The sequence below is a fragment of the Eupeodes corollae genome, chromosome 1, assembly GCF_945859685.1.
Source record: "Eupeodes corollae chromosome 1, idEupCoro1.1, whole genome shotgun sequence".
Taxonomy (NCBI): domain Eukaryota; kingdom Metazoa; phylum Arthropoda; class Insecta; order Diptera; family Syrphidae; genus Eupeodes; species Eupeodes corollae.
This window is the reverse complement of record NC_079147.1, coordinates 106,882,172-106,897,977: the sequence shown is the minus strand read 5'-3', so window position 1 is coordinate 106,897,977 and position 15,806 is coordinate 106,882,172. Positions and strand designations below refer to the sequence as shown.

Here is a 15,806-nt window from a genome sequence, read left to right as displayed (position 1 = left end):
CGCCTTCATCCTAGGGATTGATCAGCTATCCGTTTCTCTTACTGAAAGATTGCATACCATCGCGAAGATGGATGCTGAAAATTTGCACGCTGCAACAGAGGCATTGGTGAAAGTGTATTCGGATGATTTAGACAGATCAAACTATTTTACTACCAAATTTTAGCAAATCAAAATTTCGTATTTACATTCCCAAACCTCGAAATTACATTAAGAATGTATTTGGTTTTGATGGTAACAAATTGCACAGGAGAGCGCTTATTTTCAAAAATGAAAATTATAAAAAATAGGCTTCGAACCACAATAGGACAAAACCGTCTATCGAAGCTTTCTCTCCTGAGCACTGAAAGCGATTTACTCCGAGATCTGGATTTCAACGAAATCATCAACGATTTTTCGGCGAAAAAAGCTCGAAAGGTTCCGTTTGTTAACCCTAAAATTTAATTTTAGATAATTTCCTTTTCCGTTTGTATTTATATGTGTTTGTTCAATACTAAAGGAATCTACTTGGTTTCACAATAAATTATTATTTATTGAAAAACTCGAGTGAAAAAAAACGGGGCGAGGGGGCCTCCGCTTTTTTATTGCCCCAAAGCCTCTGGACCTCTAAATCCGGCCCTGTATAATTAAATCCACTAGTTTAAAGCTTTTTCGTAGGGTGACTTTTACAACTTCTTATATTAGTGAGGTATAATTTATTAATTTTATATGGTTTTAAGTAACTTTAAGTAAAAGGACGCGTGTATCAGAAATTTTCTTTAAATTTATTTAAAATCGCAAAAATATGTAGAAAAATTAATATATCTTTTTATTATAAGATTCATATGGTATGAAATAACAGTTTCATTTATCATTGATAAATAGGCTTTCTCCCTTTCGGCACTCTATAAAAAAAAATTGGTTGGTTGAAGGCATAATGCTTCAGCTAAAGCTCACTTGAAATTAGCTAAAGGAATCCATGGTACAGAGCTATCAAGATTTCGTCTATACAAAGGCCACGCATCATATCGAAAGTAAAGTAAAGTTTCTTGCAACTAATTTGTATCCAAAACGTCTACTTCTCCCATGTGCCGATAGTAAGTCATCATTGCTTTTTATCATTGCAAATTTAAATCTTTTCTTTTTTGTTGTAACGCACTTTAGATAATGGTTTACTTTCGATGCATGTTCAAGCCAAGTTAACAACTCTATTGTTGTTACAGGTTATCAATAAAATATCTATAATGTCAACTGTTGTAAGTTTTTCAACTGTCGGCCGTCCTTTTTATTTTTGTTTATTAACTTTTATGGGGGACCTTGTGTTATTTCCTTCAGCAATGGTTTTTCCTAATCGTAAAACAACGTCACTCGATATGCTGATTAAGGGTAAATTGTTGTCTGATTGCACGGGTCCTTGAGATCCAGTACAAATTAATATCAAAGTCTGCTGAATTCAGAGTTTTTGCTAACCAACACTTTCTTGGTATAGTTTTTTCTCAGAAAGTCTTAGCAGCCTCTCACATAGTTTATTTAGAAATGGTCGAATTTTGTAAGAGATCATATTAGGGTTGACATTTAGGTACTGGCGCCGAGTTCGAGTTGAAATCCAAAAAACGTTTGATTTTTTCAAACTTATTATATGAATTTAGAAATTTACTTTCGGGTGTCCTAAGCTTTCATTCCAATATCATGATGTAGAGGGTAATTGTCTGACAAACGTGAATAAGCAGATACCAACGAACTGTTCAACTTCTCCTGATTTTACAAATCAGTTTTTTCCAGGACGTTTTTCATAGGCCTATATTATTGTTTTCTCTTCTATATCATGTAACAATTCTTTACGGAAGAAGTTCTTGAAAAAATTGTTCTGGCATTTCTAAGCTATTTATTTCTTTATTTACACACATTTCCAGGAAATGCAATCCGTCTTTAAACCCGTCTCGCCATCAAGGTTGTACATTTATGGCATGTCTACTTAATGAAACTGCAAAATTAAAAAGAGCAATACCATCTTCGAATTCCTAATCAGATCCATCTGACTTTGACTTGAGACTACAATATCGTCATCTGGCAAATCTTCGTCACTGCTATAGTTATTGAACCTTTAAACGCTTGTAGGAACATTTCCGTAAATTCGATGTAAAATATTAATTTTGTATAAACAACTTTGCAATGCAACATTTTCGAAAATACATGTTCCCACTTTTGTATTGTTTGCGTAAAACGAGGACAACATTTAAAAAATTTAAAAATATTGCTATTAATATCGGTTGGTGCATAAATGATCCACCATGCAGTAAAGAGTACTAAAATAAATTATTTGAATAATAAGCTAGCTAGCTTAATTTTTTTCGGAGTAAAGTTCTGATAAACAATAATATATTTTGTGTTTTAAGTATTGAAGAAAAACAGTAGTCAAAGTTTGGAATTGTTTAAATCAAAATCACTTTTTCCAAAACAACAGGGCAGAAAAAAACGGAAGTTTATTCATTTATTGCAGGCTCTAGTCAAAATCGGCTTCTTGAAAATACATTTGATTTAAAAAGTGCATTCGTATCGATAACTAAAGTTTACTAAGTGCGAGCTAGTCGTAACAATAATTTAAAAACAAGTGACAACAAAAAAATACGAGTACCTTCTAAAATAACCAGGTCCTATAGTGACTCCCAACTCTCTACCATTCCTGTGTTAAATGTTAGGGATGAAGGGAACCTACAGTTTACATACCGAATCCGAACGGCTAATTTGAGAAAGCACTTTTCATGACAACAATAACTCTTGGAGGATTTGACAATTGCTCGCAGAGGCAGTACCCGTGAAAAAATCTTTAGGTATTAGGTGTTATGGTTCGGTAAACATTCACCTACATTTTTTCTTTGTAAGGGTATGGCGTAAAACTATTTCTCTTAAATTTAAGAGTTCACTAGTGCGCTCTATTTCACTTTCCATAATCTTTGCAGTCGCGTAAACCAAGCATAAATTATAAGATTTACTTTAAAAAAAGAAAAATTAACTGTGCGTGCATTAAGATCTCGAAGACAATTAACCGACTTACCACTATTTCTACCAAAAAGGTATTCAGCCGTAGCGAGACTTTGAGATCTTCTTGACACATATTTTATTTCAATTTAAAATAACCAGACCAATCAATTCCAATAAAAAATTTTGAATAGCAAAAATGCTACCGAACCGACGACACCTGATTACTTTCAAGTTGGAATAACAACTGATGTACGAGTTTGTATATTTATTTATATTTTTATCACATACAAATATTATGTATCATGTATCAATTTAAAAAATTGTATTTTTCTCTTTCTTTGGTCAAATAAAATTCCTACTGATTTCTGGCCATCATCGTTTCTCCCTTTGGTCAATTCTTCTAATGATAGCCTCGTAGACAAGACGCACGTCATGCCTTCATTAACATTATAGATGAAGCCAACAAACCCAAGAAACACATGAGCTTGCGTGTTTGTCATATTGAATGTCTTGAGTCTTTTTATATATCGTTAATAAGTTTGATGAATTCAAATAAGTTTTTGTGAGAAATTCAATAGATAGGTATCTAAGAGTCGGTATATTTGGAAGACATGTCGTTTGAAACCAGAAAATAATGAAAGATGATCGTTTTTTTTTTTTTGTTTGTTTGTTTAACTGGTTTTCATTCAAGCTCTATGATGCGAATCGCGAGTAGGGCTTACAAGCTTATGCTAAGTCCGGAATACAAAACACTATACACAATATGACATTGAGGTAGGGAACTTAAACCTATGATATAAGCCATGCTTCATTTCAATGATAATTGTCATAAGCATAACTTTGAACAGGTTGAATTATCCAAAATTTAAATACATATATATTTTTCAAGAATGTTGACCTATACACTTGATTTGTATACAATATACTTCAATTATCAAGGTTAACAGTATATAACGAATATATAAAATTGTATTTACATATTGCATGAACAAAATAATATTCAGAAGGATGGAACGAAGGAGAACTGATTATATCTTTCTATTTTGTTTTGGTATTTCTTTTTATTTAATTTAAATATTTAATAGGTTGAATAAGAAGCTTATAAATTTCCTTTCTTTTTACTTTTAGAGTCTCACATCACGAGTTTTTCTTCTGTATGATACTTTGATTTGATATTTGTTCCTCTATATCGTCGATCAATAGATATCTTGTGAAATCTTTATGAATAATGGAGTTGTCATTGAAATATGTCAAAACTTGAGATAGAAAGACATAGGTATATATTTTCTTTAGCAGAAAATATATTAGATTAATGCCTAAACCTATATTGCAAAATTTACAGAATTAGGGAATATAACTATCTTGCTTAAGAATAACAATTTTTTAAACAAATGCCGATTTAAGCCTAGTACATACTTGTGAACCATCTCGTGAACCCATACAAATTTCAGTTTTTGGTTCACCCGTGAACTTGCTCGTGAAGCTGAGTGGAGAACAAAGTGGAGAGTTTTCGTTCACGGGCAATTCACGTGCAAAATGTACGGGAACTGTTGGTGAAGCTTTGACATTTGGTTTCCGCATGTTCACAACGTGTACTCACAAGTGTGTACCAGTGAGCAATGTCAAAAGTTCACTTTCTCCACTGGCGAACGTTCACTTCACGAGGAAGTATGTACTAGGCTTTAGAATGGAATTTATTGAAGGAAACGCTTCTAAAAACCTTCATTAAAATAGTTGTAACTAATATGCGGCAAAGAAACTTTAGATAGAACAAAGCTTTACAATATAAACAAGAAATAAATAAGTAAGTAGATACACGAATAACAAAACGGATATCGAAATAAAAAAATAAATAAATAATTTGTATACTACACAAATTAATTAACTAATTATTACAAAATAAATAAGAAAAAAGAGGCTTGCTGCGACCCACACTGATAACTTCCCATTGCGTTTGTCGATTTGTCTTTGTAGGTTTCCGTGTTTCTTAAAAATGATGATATTTATGATATTTGAGTCGAAAGTAAATTCTCTCAAAATTTTACCAAATATTAAAAATAATATTGCTTATAACAAAAAATTAATTTAAAGCCAATATCTTAAACTTTTAGTAATGTTTTCTTAGCTTTTTATGTTTGGGGAAAAAACTGTCAATTCGATTTTTCTTAAAATTTTACCAGATGTTAGAACATTATTCTTGGTTGCACAAACATTTTTTAGAGATAAAATTGTTTTTTCGTTCGTAGATTTTTCGAGGTAAATAATATTTTTTTTCTTCAGTTTTTTTGGTTTATAAAAAAAGCGTTAATTGGAATTTTTTCCAAAAATATATTTGTTTGGCATCACGTTACAAAATATAATATAAAATTTAATTCAAGTCTCTATCGTCATTGTTTCGTGAGATATTTAGGATTAACAACAAATTTCACCTTTTTTAAAACTGCTATTTTTAAAAAACTACCCGCGCAATTATCTTCAGAGCCCTTCTGCATTATTATCTGTATGACAAAATTTATATGAAGTCTATATCTTTTCTGGTTTTTGAGCTATGGACGACGAAAAAAGCGACGACTCTATGAACCTTGAAACGTCGAGAAATGTCAAAATTTTCAATTTGAAAAATCGGTTCCATTACAATAACTTCCTATGGGAAGTTAAAAATTAATGAATTATTTGTATAATAAACAAATTAATTAATAAATAGATACATGCAAATAAATAATAATTTAACAATTATTGGAAATCATCGAAACAGATAGTGAAATACAAAATCTTAGAAACAAACATACAAATAATAAAATCAATACAAACTTTTTAATAAATAAATCAATAAATTAACAAGCAATAAACATCAATAAAGCAAGTACTGAAAAGCATTATAAATGTACCAAATGTTTAAAATCATCAGAACAATTTAATAAATAAACAATTAAGTGAAATATGGATATATTAATGTTTTAAATTTATTGATTAGCCAGGTTTTCTATCAATGCGTTGTCGGAAGAAATGCATGCTTTTCTCTTTAAGCCTTGAAAGTCTTAACGACAGAATCTCAATATTAAAAATTTGGTTGAGTTCTCCTGTTGAAAAATGTTTTGGTAAATTCAACATCATTTTATTTTGAATTACATATTTGTAACCTATGAACGCGACTTATAGCACATCCGCCCTACGCTTAAGAACCGAAAAACAATTTTTTATATCAACAACTTATTTTTCATGCTCAATTTAGATTTGCAGTTGATGGAAAGGTATAAAACTTTTATTGTGATACCAACTTTTTTTTCTATTTCTTGCACATATAAGCCAAAAGTAAGGAAGCGTACCCCAAAATATTTACCACTTTTTAAGTGATAGAGAAAACCTGTATTTTTGTAGTAGCTTTGTTATTTATTAAATGCAGTTTGCAAGTCAATTCCTATGAAGACAACTAAATCTTACGAACAAATTTAGGTTTTATCGAAGGAAATTTGCAATCCACAGTCGGAGAAGGAAGATAGGATAAAGGACAAAACCATGAGGTACACCCGCTCATACACCAAAAGTATTAGAAAACTAATTGTTAACAGCAACTTAAAATTTTCCTTTAGTTAAAAATATTTAAACTATCTTTATGAGATATGTACATTGGGAAATTGAGAGTTACAATCTTATGTAACAATGCATTGTGCCAAAAGGAGTCAAATGTCTTTATAATGTCTAGGAACATCATACCTGTCTAAATATATTTGGTTATTCTATAAACTTGGCGAACTGAATAGTGGAAAACACGAAATCCAAATTGTTTTAGCGGAAGTAAGAAGACTGATCGGCTTGTAATTGCAAAGCATATCTGCAGATTTGTCTGGTTTTAAGAGCGGATTAATTTTAGCTATTTTTCCAAATAACCGGAGAATAATCTTATTTAAAACAGGAACTAAACAAGTCCTTGGTTTATTTTATTCCTGTAATTGGAAGATTCTTAAGATAACAATTCGTAAGCTTGCCAAAGGGGGCTAGTTTTCTGTTTCTCAAAGACAAGACCATAAATTGGAAATTATAAACTTAAACAGATTAAACTTAACTTGCGAAATATAATACGGATCTCTAGTTCTCATCCAACTTCTGCGATCACTCTTACTAAGCTTGATATTTTCGACACTGTTTGTAGGAAGTCACACAGTGATTGTTTTTTGGAAATTATTTCATCAGCGCTTTTGAGGATAGCAGTTGTAAAGTTTGAAACATTCATATCCATCTATTGATCACTAAGCTCATGAACTCAACAAAAAAGTACTCCCCTTTGATTATAACTAACAATTTTTAAGAAACAATTTAATATTGATATACTTATAGTTTTTTCTGAAGTTCTTCAAACAAAAACAAATTTGAACTAAAATTCGACAATATTTCCATTGACAAGAAAAATGATCAATAAGTACCTACAATAGCTTTTTCTTTGACACAATTTACTCTTGTTTTTTAGTTATTTTGCACAGCAATTAGGAATTACATTTGAATTTAAGAAACGTTGCGTAGTTAAATTAAACAAAAATACTGTCTTATATAAACAAATCCAGTGTCCTGATGTTTGTTTTCAGTGCACTCTTAGCCTAGTAAACCGATTATTCTGAAAATTGGAAACTATTTGTAATTTGGTCCAGCTTAAGAGATAGGACGGTTTTTATTTCGATATTTACCTTGCTTTTTCTGTATATTTCTATAGAATCAGAGTTCAAGAAATTGTAATTATTGTAAATTAATAAATTAGTCTTACTTTGACTGCAAATTTTACCATCTAGCTTAATAAAAGTTTCAAAAATTTGTATGTGTTGCTATTTACGTGCTTGCTTTATATTATTCCAAATGCAATGTGTAACATAAAAAAAGCGAAATGAATGATAATTTCCGACGGGTGTATTTGGATCATAAGCATTTGCTCGAAGCATCGAATAGGACTATGCAGGATTTAAACAACAATGATAGACTTTTTGGTAGTACTATTTTACGAGTATTATCTGGTGATGTTCAAATGGTGGACATGTGCATTCAAGAGGACACAAGCGTCCACAGGTTTTTCTCAAAACCCACCACTGTCTATCAACTCCTACTCTCACCTCCCCGCGGTGAACATCGGGTGCCTAGTACCTCAACTGGAGATTGGGTTCCAACCCCAGTGGAAAGTTGTTGGGGGCAGCAAACGAGAGAGGAGGGGAGAGGTGTTTCCACTAAGGCACCTCTCCTTATTCAGGCGGCAGCGGACGAATTCTCGAGATGGAATCAACGGTGGCGTCTACAGTTCCAGTAAGGTTGAGATACTACGGAGCCCAGGCCTGTAAGGAGCGGTTTATCCGGCTTCCCTTCCATGGAGTTATACTAAGGATCTGGCCCTCCAGGTTTGGGGTTGTGCCGTCGGGGTGACTTCCTGGCCACATAAAAAATACCTTAAGTTGCGAAGCACCAACAAGCCTCGGATACGGACGGATTCACTGTTGACAACCCACGCAAACGAAATAAGGACAACGAACTTCGGATCTGTACGTGGAATGTTAGGTCCCTTAACAGACCACGTACAGCCGAACAATTAGCGGAAGCCCTAAACTGCTGCAAGGCAGATATAACAGCCAACCAAGAAGTGCGATGGGATGGACCGGGCAAACGCAAACTAAAAGACGATATATACTACGGCGACTGCTACCGAGAACAAAGACAGCGTCTATTTGGGTGTGGATTTGTTGTTGGAACTAGATTCAGTCAAAAAGTCTTAAGTTTCAACAGTGTGAGCGAGCGCATCACGACAATCCGTATTAAGGCTAAATTCGCCAACATAAGCCTAATATGCGCGCATGCCCCAACAGAGGAGAAAGATGAAGACACCAAAGACATATTCTTCGAGCTCTTGGACAAGACATATGAGCAGTGCTCTGGCTATGACATTAAAATTGTCTTAGGAGATCTTAATGCCAAGCTAGGAAGAGAAGACATCTTTGGTGGCATAATCGGGAGATACAGCCTGCAAGACACCACCTCCGACAACGGATTCAGGCTGGTTCATTTCGCTGCGGGGCGAGACGTTCTGGTAGCTAGTATGCAGTTCACGCATCTTGATATCCACAAGGGAACATGGAAATTTCCTGATCAATCAACCGTCAACCAGATTGACCACATTGCGATCTACGGACGACACTCCTCCAGTATACAGGATATCCGAACATTCCGAGAGGCCAACATTGACTCGGAACACTACCTCGTTGTACCCAAGGTACGGCTACGGATATCCCGATCCAAGCCAAAACAAGGAAGTACTGTGAGAAGATTCGACGCTAGACTGCTACAATCGCAAGAGACTGCCATGTCCTTTTCCGATCTAGTCTCTAAAAACTTCTTAAGGAGTTCTATGCTGCCTGCATTAAGCATTGAAAACCAGTGGCAACATTGCCTTGCAGACATCAGAGATTCCGCTTCTGAAGTGCTAGAGAAAAATTCTTCGGGCGATTTTTGGTCCCGTAGGCATAGATGGAGAATGGAGGAGAAGATATAACGACAAACAGTTCGGGCTGTACAGCGACACTGACCTAGTTAGCAGAATTAAAGTCCAACGGCTTAGATGGCTAGGTCATGAAGAGCGGATGGACATCAACGCTCCAGCCCGGAAGGTCTTCGAATCCAATCCCGAGGGACGGCGCAGTAGATTAAGACCGCGACTCAGGTGGGAGAGGACCTCAACCAACTTGGCATGCGAAACTGGAGACAGCTAGCTAGGGACCGAGCTGGCTGGAGGCGCATGTTGGTTAAAGCCCAAGTCCGCCCCGGACTGTAGCGCCACCCTAAGTAAGTAAGTAGTATTATCTGGTGATTTCCAGAAAAAAATCGACTTGGAGATTCGTTTTATTTAGAAGTGTTCAGACACTCAAACTGACAAAAACAGCACACGAATTTCGTAAGCAGCTGCAAGATATTGGAAACTGTGAAATAAAATTTCATCAAGATAATCAGTAAATAAGATTGCACTAAAATTCTGTACTGTTATTCAAAGTAAAAATTAATTGAACAAAAGCGTCTTCCCAGACATACTTTAAACTTTTTAAAAAATGACTAGTTTAGTAATCGTGCAATTTTGGCATCAACATTAATTGATAAAGGTCTGTTTAACTACCAAATACAAGAATAATTACCAGGGAATTCAATTTCATTAATTGAAGGAGTAAACGAGGCAGTGAACTTCTCAATTGAATTCTTTAAACATTTCAGGAATGCCACCACAATTATTTTTTTATTCAAATTGCATTACTGATTATTCTAATGCGTAGTTCAAACTCTCCTAAACTATGCAACAATACACGTTTTTTGATCAAAAGAAACAACTATTTTTACAGAAAAGTTTAAATTAATTTCCGATGATATCATCAGATTCGTTTAGCCTTTGCGAGGACTATAAATTAATCACCAAACAATGTGTTTTTGCGGCTCAAACTTAGAAAACCTATCTTTCACCCATGGCTAATAAAACGTGGCCTGTTCACGAGTAGGAAGGATATCAAGTTTAATTGTATTAAAAAAGCACCGATTAAACAAAAATATTGTACAGCGATTCATTAAACAGATAAATAGAGTATTTATGAAATAATTGTTAATTTCATTCAGCCACAGCAACGCGTGACCGGGTCTGCTAGTTGATCATATTTTTCTCTTTGTCACCTTTTTATGCCGTACAATTAGAATCTCTCTTTCTTGAAAAACAAAAAGTTAATTTGTAAATAAATAAGTTTAACTTAAATTAAAACAGTTTTTCTTAAAATAAGAAAGACTTGCGAGTTGTTTAAAGAAAATGATCAAAAATTTGTTTGTTTTATTAAATCGAATTGTTAAATTAAATTTCCACCTCAACCAATTATTTCTCTTTCATGACACAATTTTATAAAGGAAATATAATATACAAAAGACCAAGTTTACCTTTTGGGATAAAATTCAGCTGATACTATGTTCATTAAAAAAAAGTTAACACATATACGATAGGCATATTTGTATGCCGTGACGATATAGAACCTAAGTGGTTTTTTAGCCAACAGGTTTAAAGCTTAAATTATAAAAATCATTCGCAAAAAGCTAACAAGCTTATCGTAAGTAAAAAAGAATTAGTCTACTTATCAAATAATGATGAATAGTAATAACTCTACGGTTATTACTTCCAACACCATATTATAAAATTCTAGATTAAAGAACATGCGGAGATTTTTTAAGATACTCATGAGTCATGACCTAAAATGTGATGAATAAATAGGAATACAAACTATTTCATTTTCAAGTTAATAAAATTTATTTCTTTATTTACTTTTCACATTTTTAATTAAAATAAAAAATGCTTTAAATGGTCTTATCAAAGCCCCTTCGGAAATTCGTAATAGGAATAGCAAAAACAAAACAGCCATTCGTGAATTATAGAACTTGAAGACTTGTAGTTATCAACATTTCACAGAATAATAACAACAAATTATTGACATACATCAACATTAAGTCTTTTAATGACAATAAATTGAGGGATCATTATGACTGCTGTCTTTATTACAAGTCTTCTATCTGACCTTTTTGTATAAATGCGTTCCGCTGTTCGTTCATACACGACAGTTGTACTCATTAGTAAAACGCATAGTTTTTTTTAGGTAAATTAATTTTAAAAAATATGAAACGCGAATTTATATGTGCTCAAAGTTTTTTGTATGCCAACTATAATTATAGATTTTGGGCGACTAAGTCATTAATGACAAAGGAAATTAGTGATTGCAGTGTGCAAATCTTAAATACAATTAAAAGAGTTAAAGTGAGGGATCATTTGATGGCTTTTCTTAAATAAATGCCAATACAACTCACAGGAAGACATAATTCGATTGTAAAGCCTCTGAATTGTTATAAGTATGAAGTACAACATGCGAACACACAAACAAATGTCTGATTTCGCTCCGGACATAAAATCAAAAAGAAAGATGGTAAGTAGTTAATTGTAACATTAACCACCTATAATTTTCAAAATTATAATTATTGTTGCCATGGTGAAATTTTTAAGCTGTTGTTGTAATATATCTAAAAGAAGGATCTTACTAGACTTACGAAATAGAATGCACCAATAAGTCAGCGAGACTTAGGAAGATTCTGGCCAAAGAACACATACCAATTTGGACGATCAAAAATCCTAATGGTCAATGGACAGAATCATGTTGGGAAAGTTTAGGACTGATGATGAATACGAATTTTCAGTGGGTTGCAATCATTATAAAAATAATGAATCATTGGATTGTATCCTATTCGAAAAATGTAGTTCCGACCGGTATGATGACGATGTATAGGATAAAATGGGTTATAAGCTCCTTTCTACCATCAAAATCACCAGAACCTAACATCATATTCTTTATGATGCTACAAAATAGCGATGATCTCCACACCTTAACAATCTATTTCACAATAGCCTTATATGGCGATATGCAGTGGCGCAAAGTAGTTGTCAAAGTAGTTTTTAGCCCTAAAGTTGGTAAACCCAGCCACACTAGTGCTTAAGACTACACACAAATTAGTCTCACATAGTTTATCCTTAAAACATTGGAGAGACTATTATATTGCAATGACTGGTTATTTTAGAGTAGATTATAGTAATGTTCGTGGGCTAAGATCGAATTTTCTGTCTGTATACATCCACATCAATTCTAACAGACCAGCTGTTTTGGCATTGAGTGAAACCCAAGTAGGTGAAGATTCCGATCCTGCTGAATTTTTTATTCATGGGTATTGCTTAGTGCCATTGTTCTTCTCACATATATATTAGGAATGATGTTGCATATCAACTTTTACCACAATACGGTCATTGTACCAACTCCCTTTTTAATTTCATGTGGTTAAAACTTTCCGTGAATAAGCACATCATTCACTATTGTTTTCTTTATCGGAGCCCAAACCTGGACAGAGTTTCAACTTCTCAGGAATTTGATGCTCTGTCTGACTCCATACAAAGAATAGTCTCCCTGTATCCTCACACTAAAATCGTTATTACGGGCGATTTCAATGTTCACAATTCTTCGTGGCTTCGCCATTCGGGCCAGACAACGCCCGAAGGAATGTGTGCTGAGATTTTTGCTGAGTTTAACCATCTTACTCAGCTTGTCAATGAGCCTACTCGAATATCAGATGTTAACGGCCGAGCAGAAAATACCCTTGACTTGTTTCTCACTTCTGATCCTGATAAGTACACAATCAGTGTATTGACGCCTCTAGGCACATCGGATCATAGTGTTATATCTGCTAATTTCTCGTGTCAAAAAAATCCAGTTAAAGAAAGAGCTCCAAAGAGAACCGTTTGGCAGTACGAGAAAGCCAACTGGGACGGTCTCAATAATTTTTTCAGGATCTTTAACTGGTCGCTATGCTTCCTCGATAGCGACGTAGACTCCAGTGCAGATATGATTTCTAGTATGATTCATTTGGGAATGGAAACGTTTATCCCGAATAGGGTTAAAAGTATTATCCCCAAGGATAAATCATGGTTCGATTCGAGCTGCAAAGAGGTTATCAAGGAGAAAGAGGTGAGCTTCCGGTGTTTTAAAGCCAACCCAGCTGAGGAAAACCGGAAAAAGTTAAAGCAAGCCAGGAAGGCCTGCAACGCCTATATTCGAAGGACCAAATTTTTACATGACCAAAAATTACGGCGAAAAATACTGCAATGTCCCAAAGGCAGTAAGAATTTTTGGTCATTTGTAAAAAACATGAGGAATTCTTCCTCTTCCTCGGTTCCTACGCTTGCTGTCATTGACACTCCTTTAGTTAGCTCTATTGATAAAGCTAACTTATTTGCAAGGCAGTTCGCCGAAAATTCCACCTTACCAGATAGTGTCATGACTCCTCCAGTTCTTGAACGCGTAAATGATTCTATGGGACCAATCTTTTTTCGTACTCGAACTGTGGCGAGAGTTCTTAAAGATCTCAACATTCATAAATCCGGTGGCCCAGATGGTATCCCCGCTATTATTCTGAAGAGGTGTTCTTCCACGCTAGCAAAACCACTGCGTAAGCTTTTCCATCTATCCTATTCTTCTGGGCTCGTTCCGAGTAGTTGGAAAACTGCATTTGTTCAGCCAATTCAAAAAAAAGGCGAATCTTCTTCTCCCACAAATTACCGACCGATAGCACCCTTCTTTCTAAGGTCATGGAAACGCTGATTAATTATCAGCTTAAGAAATATCTTGAGGAACGGAAGCTTCTTAAAGACCGGCAATACGGCTTTCGTAGCAATAGGTCCACTGGTGATATCATGGTTCATCTCACCGAACAGTGGAACAGATCTTTACATCGTTTTGGAGAAAGTAAGATTATTGCACTTGATATTTCAAAGGCATTTGATAAAGTTTGGCATCTTGCTCTCTTATCGAAAATGCGTGCTTTCGGTATCGACGAATCTCTTCTTCGTTGGATTAGAAATTTTCTTTCGAACCGTTCAATACAAGTTGTTTTGGACGGATTCAAGTCTGAAACTCATAAAATAAACGCTGGTGTGCCCCAGGGGTCCGTTTTGTCTCCGACCCTCTTCCTCATTTTTATAAATGATCTCCTGTCTGCTACTTCTAATCCAATACATTGTTTCGCTGACGATAGCACTCTTAGCTTTTCATATTCGTTTCCAGACTCACAACCCTCCTTTTCGGATGTGGAACTGCAACGGCAAAATTTGATAAGCTCATTAAATTCCGACCTACACAGCATTGTACAATGGGGAATAAAAAATCGTGTGGAATTTAATGCTTCGAAAAACCATCTTTCCAACTATCTATGAGTGGCACTTGCATCAACGAAACAGAAAATCTTGACATCCTCGGAATGTGCATCAGCAACCACCTATTTTGGAGCGATCACATACGCGATGTTGCCAAAAATGCCGCAAGATGTCTAGGTTTTTTGAGACGTTGCAAGAAATTTTGTTCTCCGTCTAATCTGGCTACAATCTACAAAACCTATATACGTCCGAAACTTGAATATAACTCTCATCTCTGGGCTGGTGCTCCAGTAACTTATTTAAGCCTCTCGGACAGTATTCAAAAAAGAGCTTTTAAAATGATTGGTGACATTAACATCATCAACTCGTTTACATCACTCGAACATCGACGCAAGGTTTCTTGCCTCACCCTTTTTTACCGTTATTTTAACGGACTATGCTCTAGTGAAATAGCCAGTTGCATTCCTCCCCTTAAACAATTTAACCGTAATACCCGCGCTTCTAGGAATGCCCATCAGTTTACCCTTGAGCCCAACTTCGGACGTACTATGAAGTACAGAGATTCTTTTTTTAGCCGTACTACGCGAATGTGGAACGCCTTGCCACGCTCTATCTTTCCCTGTCATTGCAATGTTCAGAAATTTAAAACCAATGTACACCGACACCTCCTATTCAACCCTTCCCTCTTTTCCTAATGCTCACACTGTGTCTTTGGCATATTAAAGGTATACAAAACCCTTTAAGTGTTTGCTAATTATTAAAAAAAAAAAAAAAAAAACATTCACATTTGTGACATTGGACATTGAAGGGGCTTTTAACAACGTACAAAACAATGGTGTCAAAAAAGAATACTTTTGCATTATGAATGAATCTTCAGTCAGTAATTTAGGCGACGCTTAAAACGATTTAAACTTCAAAACTCCGAATTACATTATAGCTACTAGTAATATTAGTTTGCATGTATTTTAAAATGGTCATACCCTCATTTATTTCTTTATTTCATTTCACAACATAAACATTTTTTTATTTTATTTTTATTGTTAAACATTAACAAGAATCAAATGTTTGCCCTTTTCAAGAATGGTGATTCAAATTATCCTGATAACTACAGAGATTT

At 34.6% G+C, this 15,806-nt stretch overlaps 1 protein-coding gene across 2 annotated transcripts in view; it reads right to left on the bottom strand.

Moving 5' to 3' along the window:
* LOC129941141 (uncharacterized) overlaps positions 1-15,806 on the bottom strand; it is a 51,526-nt gene that overhangs the window by 11,740 nt on the left and 23,980 nt on the right. Inside the window, exon 1 of one of the 2 annotated variants that reach the window (XM_056049700.1) lies at positions 3,032-3,176. The exons of the other annotated variant lie outside the window; for it this stretch is intronic. Within the exon in view, the coding sequence (XP_055905675.1) occupies positions 3,032-3,091 (60 nt within the window). The 5' untranslated portion in view covers positions 3,092-3,176. Of the gene's footprint in view, positions 1-3,031; positions 3,177-15,806 lie in introns of those variants that run through there. 2 annotated transcript variants of the gene reach the window in all.